The 12296-nt window shown below is 44.5% G+C and overlaps 1 protein-coding gene across 2 annotated transcripts; it reads left to right on the top strand.

The window, feature by feature from the left end:
* Positions 1-94: 94 nt before the first annotated feature.
* Positions 95-5728, top strand: LOC117241776. Of its 2 annotated transcripts, none has more exons than XM_033507887.1 (2): positions 95-409; positions 4660-5728. In XM_033507887.1, exons 1-2 carry the CDS (start codon positions 236-238, stop codon positions 4960-4962), a joined length of 477 nt encoding a protein of 158 aa, XP_033363778.1. In that variant the 5' UTR covers positions 95-235; the 3' UTR covers positions 4963-5728. The 2 variants fall into 2 exon arrangements, with proteins under 2 accessions (XP_033363778.1, XP_033363779.1); XM_033507888.1 differs by lacking the exon at positions 95-409 and adding an exon at positions 1013-1471 and having other exon boundaries at positions 4660-5726.
* Positions 5729-12296: the final 6568 nt, after the last annotated feature.

The following is a 12296-nucleotide window of genomic DNA, read 5'->3' as shown; positions in this document are numbered from 1 at the left end:
CTTAGCCCTTTAACGGAACCCCCGAACCTTTCTCGCCTCCCTCAGCCGTCTAATCGCGGAACGACGTCAGAATTTATGGAAATTAAGTTTGAGATTGTAGACGAGTAGACAAGGAATGAAACGATCGTTCTACGAATTCTGTTCAATCGTTCGGTGTCCTTTAACGGAACCCTAAATCGTCGTTTCCTTTCACTTTATCCATCTCGTCGCTGCTTTCTCGGATTACGGCGTCGTGATGCAAGACCGGCGAGTTTCCGGAGCTTCTTGTCTGCGGATAAAAGTGGGAACCGAGCGGACGACCGCGAAAAAGAGGAGACAAAGTCCTCGGCGAGCAGCAACGCCGGCACCAGCAACAGAAGGAGAAAAAGGAAGAGGAAAGGACGATATCGGAAGTTGCTGCAGTGGAACAGTGAGTAGAGAACTTACTCATCCGACACAGACTATCAAACCGCGTCTACTTTTACGGAGTTTGAGTACAGTTGTTCGGCTAGAAATCCGATTCGCTCAGAGATTCCAACGATTTTTACGATCGATAGCCGCGAACGAGCTCGTTTTTAGACGATGACGGAGCTTAAATCAGCGGATAAACTTCGAGCTCGATTTTACAAACTATTGTCGTTCCGATAGTTTGCTAATTTCTAAATCAATTTATCTCGTCGTTTTATTTTACTGAAACTCTGTGAAATCTTAAATTTTATTTGCGTCATAGAGACTCAACGTCGAGGAGCTAAACACCGAGACGATTTATCAAGCAAATGAAAGTTAATTTTGCCGACCGTTCCCATCCAAGCGTAACCTTGTGAAATATCTCAAGCTCGAACAAAAGACGACAAAATTCCGATCTACGATTTTTAATTTTAGGTATCTTAAAACCCTCCTACGAATCTCTTTCGTTTACCAAAAAGAGACGAAACGTAGAAATTCGTAATTACGCGGCGTTACTTCGATAAATCGATCATGCCCCGCGACTGGTTTCTCTAGGGATCGAAAGAGCAATCGATACGTCGATGTTACGATCTATCGTTCAACCGTTCCGACGTAATCGTTCGTCGTAGCTAATTACTGCTTGAACGCCGTAAGCGATACCGAATAATGCCAGCCTGCGGTTCCAGCGAAACGATTAAACTCGTTGAATTTGATTTCTAATGGAACTCGATTCACGACTTCCTAAACGAACGGCGAAAGGAAGAAAAATGGCGAAGAGGTTAAAAATAGTCGGCAGTCAATTTTCGCGTTACGTTGGTCGGGAACGCGATAGTTGGGCTGGAGTACGGTAAATAACTGGTAAAGAAGTGCCGCGAGTAATTGCTGTCGCCTGGAAGCCGGTCGGTGGTCGATGATCGGGAAAAACGAGAAAGCTGCGGCCGAGCGAAACCGTATAAAACGTGGCTAATCCGATCTTCCGTGATCAGTGCGACGAATATCGAAACCGGAGCCGCCACGACCAGTAAATCCAACGATGAATCATTTGGTAAATTTCTATTATCTCTTTCCGTTTCTATCGCTAATCGTTCAAAGTTAATCGTCTCTTGGCCTTTCGATGGATTGCACTTCGATTTTTAAATCGCGTTATTTTCCAATTTCCAAGGAACTGTTTTCGGTCGCGGTGTTCGAAATTCAACGCGTCGTTTCTTGATAATACGTCGCAAGATATTAGATCAGCTCGTAAATAATATATATCTGCGTACATTATCGCATGTAAGTATCAATAATCATTCGGTATATTAACGGAAGCGTAGAGTGCGAATTCTAGCGAATCAAACGTGATCAACGATAAATTATCGATTCGAAACTATCGAAATTATCGATATATGAAATCATCGCCATTCCGATGTAATAATTGTTTCTTATACGTTCGATCAATTTTTAAACCGTAAATTTCTGATTAGGTAAAACGTGTAATAAATTCCAATGAAAATATCTCCTCTACGACGAATAGAAATTATTTGTTTTCGCATCGTTGTTTCTCCAACTTCGTACGATGGTAGGACGCGTTATGACAATGGTAAGACAGCGGCTCTAATTGGTCCCATTAGCTCAATTGCTAATCACCGGATGAAATTATTCGATGGTACATCGATGATGTAGTGATCTTAAATTACAAATATACCAGCTAATTGATCAATTACGAGATAACTAATAACCGGTAGAACGTATTCGATCGATTATCGCGATCGTTGTTGGATATATCGCGCAAACTACTTGCAAACTGAACTCTTCGATCGATCGATCTGCGATTTTTTCGTATTTAGAGATATCGATCGCAATTCGTTGCTTTATGGCGCGTAATTCAACCTTTCAACACAGCGCGTTCCCCGTAGCAGCTTTTATTATCGTTTAAAACGATATAATTTACCGCGTTAATTACGATAATTCAAACTTATTATCTCTCGTTCGATATGGTCGCCAATCGGCTGACGTTTCCTGTAAATTTTCATTAGAATATACCGCGAATAAATAACGATAACGTTAATTGGAATCTTCCCGTCAAGTTTACCGAAGGATAGCTCTCGGTAATTGCATTTTCGTTACCTTGACTTCCTTTTACCTATTTCTCCAGGTTGGAGACGAAATCGTTACGCTTGAAAAAAGTGAAATTTGCGTCGTCCAATGCGAGAAGAAGAAACGAAATTGTCGAAGAGGATCGTTCCGAGCGCGCTACGCTCTCAACTTGATAACTCGATCGAGTAATAATTTCTGTTGCGAGCGTTACGAAAGTGAGAGAATCGTAGGATTCGAAGCATCGGACGTAGAAAAGAATTCTTTCCGATTTTTCCCTACAATTTTCGATAGAATTCGCTTTTACATCGAACGCATTAAATATATTGCTGAACGTACGAAGATCGATCGATCGTCTCTACCGTCCCTCGCGATGTTTGCTATCGTTCCAAAGACAAGGATTTAAAAGTTAAACGTTCTTAGATTGAAGGTATCCCCAGGAACGCTCGGTGCGAGATTATTTTAAGCTTTAAAGGACGGGCCGATATACTTTGCGAATCAACGTAGCGGCAAATACACGGCCAATAGCACATCGCTTGACGCGGTTTAATGAAAATTAGAGGCCACCGACCAACGCAAAACTAATAATTATAAATCGAAGACGTAGGCGTGGCTGGTGGAAATTCTATTAAAACGAAATTACTCGATTTCCATCTTTCAAACGTTGTTTCTACTTAATCGCGAGATATTAAAGTTCAAGCGAGATACGAAAAATGCGATCGTTTACGAGATTCGCTCGTAAGACTACGTAGCTACAGAGAGATAACTCTGCTTCTAAACGGTGGATGGATGGATTCATGAGATTTCATCGACGATGCGTTTGGTGTTATAACGATCGATCGTACGAAAATACGTCGGTATGACGAAAATGAAAATTATCCAATTTTTCAATCGCCCATTACTTGTTACAACTTGCGAAGCTCGCACATTAAGAAATAATCGCTGCGGTAGATGTCAAAAGGCAGAATCGTCCACGCGCACCTAATTTCCCCGATCCATTTCTCTCTGCCGTTTAATCTTCTATTTTGTACGATCGCTATACGTACCTTCCGTTATCGATGATAACACCGCAATTGGAAAATAGTCTGGAAAATAGATATCTTAAAACACGCGCTGCCACGTTGGCGCATCGCGTGGCAAACCGAGAGAAACGCGTATACTGTCAAAAATTTCACGAAACTACGCGAATAAGAGTACAATGCGACGTCGTAACACGTGGCCAGCACAAAATCAAGTATCAGTCTACGTGCACGCGATCACTTCGTCGCTCACTCCTCTCGTTGCAACGGTTCCAACGCTGTCTCTTCGCGCGGACCATCCTTCTCGACGATGCTGACAACACTGACTTCTCGACTCACGACTGCCTGTTAATTCGTCTTTCTCCCTTAAGCATCCCTTGGTCTTTTCTCACAGCCCCACCACGTACGTGTTCCACAATCGTCCACAGCCATAGTCACGTAGGTCTTTTCGCTCGGCCTATTGAAGTTGCCAGACCCTTTTGGCCCGTCCACACTTAGACTTTCTCGCAAAATTGTTTACGATTCACCCGATATTTCTTAGGCAATCTGTTTACAGTACGAAAGGGAATATTAAGGTTTTTTTTTAATTTGGTACAACTTTTACAAACAATTCTCATCGAGAATTATAAGTAAATTATTTCGGCGCGGTACTGTAACTTGGATTGTAAGTGTTTATAGTATGTTTGATTCTAGTTGAATCTAACGCTTAAATGTAAAGGGCAATGTCTGGATATCAAAGTTAATCGCTGGATCAAATTCCATTTAAAATATCGTACGATAAAATATGATCGACGCCTCGTTGAGAATTGTACGCTGCTTCAGCGGCGATCGACGAAGAAGCATCGAATAATCGCGAACGTTATACGCCTCACCGCGCTCTTATCACGCGAGAAATCTTTGAGAAAACGATCGTTAGATTTTTCCTAAAGGGTAGCAGAATTTCTTGCCGCTTGGCGATCGTACTCGGCAGGTAGCCACGATGCAACGTACAAGCGCAGAAAGATCGTACGCTCGACGATCTCGACGAGAAGGGAATTTAAATAGCCCAATGGCAATTCTGTTCTCCGGTCGATTATCTAATTCGGGTTTATTCATTTATTTATTCTAATTCCAATACGTTTGTACCATTTTACTATTTCAGGGGGTAACGTTGCTTCTTTTGTGCGGTGTCTACGGTGCTTTGGCCGGTCGCCGTTACATCGCCATTCCCGTGGACGGGTTCGACGTGATCGAGCTGAGCCCGGTGCCCCCAGCCACAGCCAGGATCACCAGGCAGACAGAAGCTTACCTTCCAGTAGCAGTTCCTAGTGTCTCTCAGGAAGAGCCGAGGAGTGTGCGCTCCGAGAGGTCCAACGCCCGCATCCTGGATTACGTGGATTTCGGTGGACAAACAGGCTCGAACGGAGCCTTCAGCTGGTACGCCGATTATCCAGCGCATCATTAATCACCTAGAGCCTGAACGATCGAGACGCGTTTCCACGGATTCTGCCTACGAGCGTTCCACGATCGACGAATCTGTTACGTCGAAGACGAAGGAGAATATCGGAGAAGCAGGTGACCCGGAGATGGTATCGATTGTTCTTTCGCGTTCTGATCGGATCAGCGGACGTTAGAATATCTCTTGGCGAGGATTGTCGTTGTAAGACTGGCGACCATCAAGTTGGTTAGCAGGTTGATCCTCTAACGAGACGTACTGTGCGAGAAACGCGCACGTAGCGTGAAAAATTGGTCGCCGCGACCTAAATCTGCCGCGAGAAGGCAAACAAATATAATGAAGCAAGCGTGGTTCGTGATCCGATGTCAGGAACGCAGGAAATCTGGAGGATCGTTCATTTCGAATTAGGTCGTTTCGCTACGCCTTCGAAGGGTCAACGTTGTCGAACAGTTTCGAAGAAACACGGATGTTCAAAGCGCGAAGCGTGCGCTCCTTGATCGTTGTATTTTGAAAATTAAATTACTCCTCGAGTTGGCTAAGTTAGCTTGTTAAGCAATTTGGTGCAGCGACCACGCGAAAACGTATGTACGCGGATCGATCGATACGTTTTGCAAGCTTTTTAAGCTACGCTCGTTTCGTCGATGTATAAAGTGAATTGTTTGCGAAACTCGCGAAACTGTCCTGTCTCTTCGATACGAACCTCCCAACCTTTTTTCCTTTTCCATTTGACGGATGTTAAAGAGTCGATTGCCGCGTAACGAGACCAATCGTTATTCGTATACACGACAGCGAGTCGAAGCTGTTTGAATAAAATATGAAGCAACTTGGTTAACCGAGATTCGACGATCTCTTCATCGAATATTCCTAAGAGACCCGTTCACGGACAATACCTGGAAACGTCGCGTGCTCCGATGTGCGATAAGCTTCGAACTGTTTACGATCGCTGTTAAAATAAAAGCTTGCGGCTGAAACTCGTTCTTCTCGACGACGAAGTTCCATCTATCTCCACTCGTGAAATTTACCCGCGGTATTTATCCCGACGCGTGCTGTATAAATGTAAGAGGAAGGGCAAAAGTACACTCAATACATATGCATGGTGGCGAGCGAAAGCTTCTAGTCGAATAAAGTTTACCTGCGATCTTTCGTCGAGTTCGGTGATCTCTTAAAACCACGGTCGCCTTCGTCAACGTGCCATCCATTGCTCTTTAAACTTTCTCTCCTCTACAGCCGCTAATTACTTTCAGAGAATTAACGACGATAAAGAACGATAAAGGTCGTTCGTTGTCCTCGGTGTCCCTGTGAAGATCTACCTCGATCCTCCGGGGGAGAAATCACGAAAGAACGATATCCGACCAGAAATTCTCGTACACCACCGTGAAACATCGGACGATGTCCATTTAGAGTAATAATAGTTTTATTTTCCGGCATATGATCACACCCATCGTTACAATACGATAAATAGCGAGAGAACGACGGTGCGTGTCCTTTGTATCTCTTCTGTCATGTTAATATCTATTGTTTCTTCTCTCTCTCTCTCTCACTCTCACTCTCTCTCTCTCTCTCTCTCTTTCTTTTTTAGGTACAACGATAACAATCTCGTCGAGGCGAGCATCATTCCTATTCCCAGGCGGAATTCAATTTAACGAGCCGGCGAATTTCACGAATCACGATTCTTCTTAAGTACCTATATATCTATATATGTATGTATATATTATATCGCGGCCATCTGGCGTCTGCAAACGGCTAAGAAACGATAGGATCGATCGAATCCGCTCGTTATTATCCTCGTCACGCTCTTCCCTTCGCCATCTCGTTCGTATTCCCTCGTTCTTTTCACGCTCGTTGAAATTTCAATGGATCTAGCGAAGATCCAACACGCGACGTTAATCGGCTACGTTTCGCAAGGAATCAACGACTTCGTCGACCTGGCGATCGCGTCGCTCCTCTTCCTTTTATCCGCAGCGCGGAGCAAGTACATTTTGCGTTCTCGCCATTCGAACGATTACAAGTTACGAACCATCGATAAACTAAGTTCCGTAGCTTCTAATTGAAATTGTAACATCGGGACGAACGAAATTTCGCAGCGGAATTACGCGTTAGGCGAAGAGGAACAGGTGAAAGTTTCTCTGAACAGGAAGAAGAAAAAGAAGAAGAAGGTCGATCGTTACTGTTCCTCTTGAAACACGTTTTGCGTTATAAATGTTCGCTGTAATTGTTCGTTCAGATCTTCCTTCTACGATAAACGTCAGAAAGGACTGTTCTACGAGGCAATATAATTCGCTTGGAGATGAATTGTTTTCGTAGGAAGAAGAGATAGGATGATCCTTGGCGCAACAGCGTGAAGAGGATAATAAATGCTTCATCGAATCCGAGCGCGTCATTTCCATCTCTATTCGCCGTCTCTATCCAACGTTACATCGAAATACTTAAAAAGCAAACGCAATTATCGTAATTAATAGCGATTAACGTTGCTCTCAGCAAATTCCGCTAGCTTCTCCTCCCTTTCGCTGCGTATATTTCCGTTCAGACCTTACCACTTAAACGATACAGTTGAATTTTGTGCGAACGCGGCAACATTTTTATTCGCTCGAGCAATTTATTAATTTAACGATCGTTTAACGCTCTCGACGATTCCGTATCATCAGATACCTCGCTGCAATCCGCCATCCCATCTACGAGAAAAGACGTCGCGTCGCCTTTTCCGTTCGCGATCGTTTCATACTCAAGTTGGTACAGTCTCCTGTAATCCAAACACTATGGATCGCGCATCACCCTGAACGAGACGTTTTTCAATTATTTAACAAAATATACAGCGGATACGTATCGACGTCAACAGCGACTTTCCATGCTAAATTTTGGACAAAGAAGATTTGCAAAGCTCGCCCTTGCTCCCTGATTGTTCCAATTCTACGAAACAACAGCGACTCGACAACTCCTGACCTGGTGACGTAGCTACGTCGAGAAAGACAGCACGAGGTTGAGCGGCGGTATCGATCAAAATTCGAAGCTTCGATGGCTAACCGACGAGCACGGAAGAAAATGTTCATCTCGATGGTCGTTCCATCGGGAAATCTTTTTTATGCGTCTTGTTCTATGCTGCGACTCCTGTCCAAACACGATTATGGCAGCGATCATCGGAGCGTTAATTACGTTTCCGCGTCGCGACGTTCTCTCGGCGTTCGATCGAACGATCTCGCGCGAAAAAATTATCCGCCTGGCGCGTAGGCTCGTCAGAGGCGTTACATAAACGTATCGCGGCTCGCAAAACGCTTCTGTTCGCCACGAAACGCCTCCTCATCCGTTTCGAACGCGTTTCCACTTATCGACGGCTCGCCGAGCGTAACGAAAACAACACGTTTTTAAGCGCGTTGCAGAAAAGTACGAACACAAGTAGGAGGAAAACAACGTGTTCCGCGCTTTGCCGTTGTCACACGCTCAAGAAGGTCACCCGCTCAGAAACTGTAACAGGATAAGCTGGACATCCTGCATACCACAGCCATCGAAACAATAACCAAATACTAACGCAATAGGCGCCTCTGAGACACGTCGGACGACGACTCCTCCAGAGGGACTAAAAGCTCGGTATAAAAACCCTGCAAAATAAGCGCTCGCCCCAGTCTCTTGTAACATTTTCGATCATTCTGTTGCGACACTTTGAACCGTCACTCTGTTGGATTCGCATGATAAATTCTATTATCGTATGCAAAGTTCGATTTCTTCACCTTATTCGTGAAACGTTCGAACTGCGACGCGAGGAGATTGCCACGTGAACTTGAGACTTCGATCGTAAGAGAAAAGAAGGTTGAACCGTAACCCAACTATGAACTTTTTTCCTATCGAACTTTACGATAAATACAATGATTAGAACGATTTCACAGAGGTAGAACGATACTGAATCACAGAAAGACCGAACAAGAACTGCTCGAGCTGGCTCGTGTCTCGGCTTATGTGCGTTTCGCTTTGGGGATGTCGAGGGACTCGGTGTACCTTTTGACGTGCACAAGAGTTCAAAGGTCAGGGGTCGATGTTTTATCTGTGACGAGATTAAGGCGTGTCATAGGCTCGGTGATAGGGTGGCGACGTGCGCGAAAGAATCGGAAGCTCCAGGGTCGATGTCTTATCTCCGCTGTAAATCGAGATGCGATCGTTGTCACAAGATCGTCGGTTTCGTCGTGATTTCTCGTGTCTTCTACGTCACGCGACGCGTTTCAACGACCGGTCCATCCGCTTGAATTCGCCGAGAGGAAAGCGCAAGGGCGTGGTATCGAGAGATCGGCGAATTGATTTTCGTCGATGACCTCGAATCATCCCGGTCGCGTCAATGTCGTAAACACGACGAGGGGTCGATAGGCTGTAGAGAAATTCGTCATCGTGGAGCGTGAAGCGTAACAAGATGATTGCGGAATCGAACGCCAAGCCACGTACAAACGCGATCGTGTCCGAATTTGCCTGATTAAGGAGAATAAACGGCGTTTGCCTCGTGTTTCAAGCGGAAAAGCGAAAATCTGCGCGCTCGTCGTTTCTAACGTAAAGGGGATGAAGCGAAGTAGCTGGACAGCAGAAGAAACGCGTAGCTGCGAAAGTGCTAACGATATCGATCGCGAAAACACACCCGACGACTGACGCTTACGCGTACGTCGGTGATGTTTGTTTTAAGTTGAAAAATATCGTCCAACGAAACCGAGAAAGACGAGAAGCTTCGACGATGCAGGAAAAGTCTTTCTCCGGAATCTTATATTCCAAGGAAACAACTATTCGTACGATTTCTACGTAAAATCGTGTTTCAGAAGATCAAATACTTTGGCCTTGCACAGGAAAGCGTCGTAGAACAGCGAAATCTCGCGCACCAAGTAACCCACTAATCTCTGCGTAAAATTGTCTCTTGGGAAAACGAATCTGCCTTGGCTTTCCATAGGAAAGTAGCATTCAGAACATCGAAACTCTGTGTATTTTCCAGGAACGATCAATTCGCGAACGATCTTCAAGCTTAGCGTCCGAGAACAGAGTCTAACAAGCCGAAGTAGCTACCGATTCGATCCAGCAACATTTGGAATTAAAAATTGAAGAAATGCCACCTAAATAGACGTTTGTTACCGAATATCGCTAATTACCAGACACCGGGTCCTTTCGTAACTTTCCTCATTTTCGTTTTCTCTTTTTCTCTTTTCGTTTCTATGGAAAGTTTGACGCGAAACTACGACGAAGCGTTAACGAACCCGATCATCGGCGTAATCTATACGACAGCTGCGTCCTGAAATTTCCCACAGTCAGTTGTGTCATCGCCTGTATTCTCTACGACGAAAGAGAACAAAGCTACGAAAACGTTCATGTTCCTAGGCATCGGCGCGCGTCGTCGTATCGACAGACGCGCTCTCGCAGCAGAACCGCGCGTCTCGGAGCACCAGAATAGAAAAGTATCTCGAGCACGATCGCGAACGTAACGTTGCATCGAATGTATAATAACAAGCTTAAGTGCAGGCGGTCGAACGCGTTACTGTTGTACTTAAATGGGATTAAATACGGCACCGATGCACGTGTTCGTCTCGCAGCGCCGCGCATAAGCATATTAGGTGTGTCGTGCGAGTCCGATTTAACGCGTTCACCGAGCCGGAAAATTCTCCGTCTTTCAACCGGAAATTCAAAATCATCGAACATTTCTTACCGTCGTTCGTATTCATTTTTAACGTTCGTTTCGTATTCAGTTTTAACGACTTTCGCGCTTCGATCTCACTCCGAGTTTGAAACGACTTTCGACGTGCGTAGGAAATATTTGCGCGTAAAATTAGCGTACGAAGCGACGCGTACTCTAACGACGACGACTCGTTCGCTCGTTTTACCTTGGGAAATTTTTCAACCATAGGAAAATACGACTCGAGCAAGGATAATCCGAAGAGCGAAACGAGGTCGAACGTTTTAATCAATTCTACCGTCGTTCATCACCGATGATACAATGCCGCGTTATTGACGGATCTAATTCGAACCGACGTCGTGAGAATTGACACGTTAAAGACGAAACCGATTCCAAGGAGAATCGATAGCCGAAGAAGGCTGTTTCTCGATTCCATGGTCCCAGCAAGCGTTAACGAGCAACAAGGCAATCTAGGCGATTTCCAATGATTTTTCGCTTCGCAGGCATTTTACAACTTCGCTTAGAAAAATTCTAGGAAGATTGCTAGATCCGTTAAGCGGATTTTTATCAAAGAAAAAAGAGGAAAGAGAAGGATATCCGTTGAGATTAGGTGCGAGTTTGCATCGCAACTTAAATTCAGTGGCCAGTGTGGATTTTCCAACGAGGAAGCCGCGAATTTGTCGTTCGGTTTCTAAATGCGAGCAAGTTTCAAAATTGAAAAATCCCATCGGAATTCGTGCGCGTGTAGCTTCTCGAAAGTAAAATTCAATTGCGTTGGCGCAAGGTAACTTGTGAAATTTTCAAGCCAAAGGAATTCAATTATGTAACTTTCGGAATAAAGAGTAAGTTTCCGTTTGCGTTTAACATCGTACCGCTTTAATCGTCTCGAAGACCGGCGCGGGGATGGATAAGAGGAAGAAAAAGGAAAAAGTGTAGGTTTCCCAAACTTTTCCATCCTTCTTTCCAACAAAAGATATTACGTACAGTCAGATAGTATCGTCTCGCGTAACATAACTAAATTTACCTGCAGTCACGCGAGACAGATTTTGTATCCACGAAGTTGTTGCCGGACGTTGAAACCGTGCGGCTCGTGGCAGGTGTTGCGAAGCAAAGATTGAGCGGAATTAATTGCACGGCTTTTTGCCCCGTTGATAATATACCGCAATAATACCAGCGATAAAGCTTCGCGTTATCGCGGTCGTTTTCGCCAACGTTTACACGTGTCGACTCTTCGTCGTTCTTTTTCCTCGTCGCGTTAAAAATCGAGCGATGCGTAGAAATTGCGACGAAGCGCGACGCGTCTGTCGATGAGAAAAATTGAAGAAAACGTATGGCGAGAATCTATCGCTTCCAAAGTTAATTTGTAAAATTAGACGCGGAGAGAAACTGTGAGTATACTTTTCTTAATTACTTTCTGGCCCTTTGCCTCGTTACATCGAGTCACGTTCACGGTGTTAATTACGAACGACGAATAACGTTCGACCAAAGCTCGACTCTTTAACCCTTTGACTACTATTGGCACCTAAACGCGTTGGGAAAATTTGATCGACCATAATTCCAGCGAATCTGGTTCGAACCAGACGCAAGCGAACGCTAATTCAACAATTGTTAGTCATACGTTATTTAAACACAGTTTATTTTACAGCTATTCTTTCTTACATCCTTGAAACGAATAATTGGGATAATAAGAAGGCCAGAGGAACACGCAACGCGA

The sequence above is a fragment of the Bombus vosnesenskii genome, unplaced genomic scaffold (assembly GCF_011952255.1).
Source record: "Bombus vosnesenskii isolate JDL3184/JDL3185 unplaced genomic scaffold, Bvos_JDL3184-5_v1.1 scf7180000016261, whole genome shotgun sequence".
NCBI classification, from domain to species: domain Eukaryota; kingdom Metazoa; phylum Arthropoda; class Insecta; order Hymenoptera; family Apidae; genus Bombus; species Bombus vosnesenskii.
This window is presented reverse-complemented; position numbering and strand designations above follow the sequence as displayed.

Coding starts and splice junctions, on each gene's coding strand:
- LOC117241776 (XM_033507887.1), top strand. CDS start 236: ATGCAAGACCGGCGAGTTTCCGGAGCTTCTTGTCTGCGGATAAAAGTG. Junction 410..4,659: donor GAAGTTGCTGCAGTGGAACA/GTGAGTAGAGAA, acceptor TTACTATTTCAG/GGGGTAACGTTGCTTCTTTT.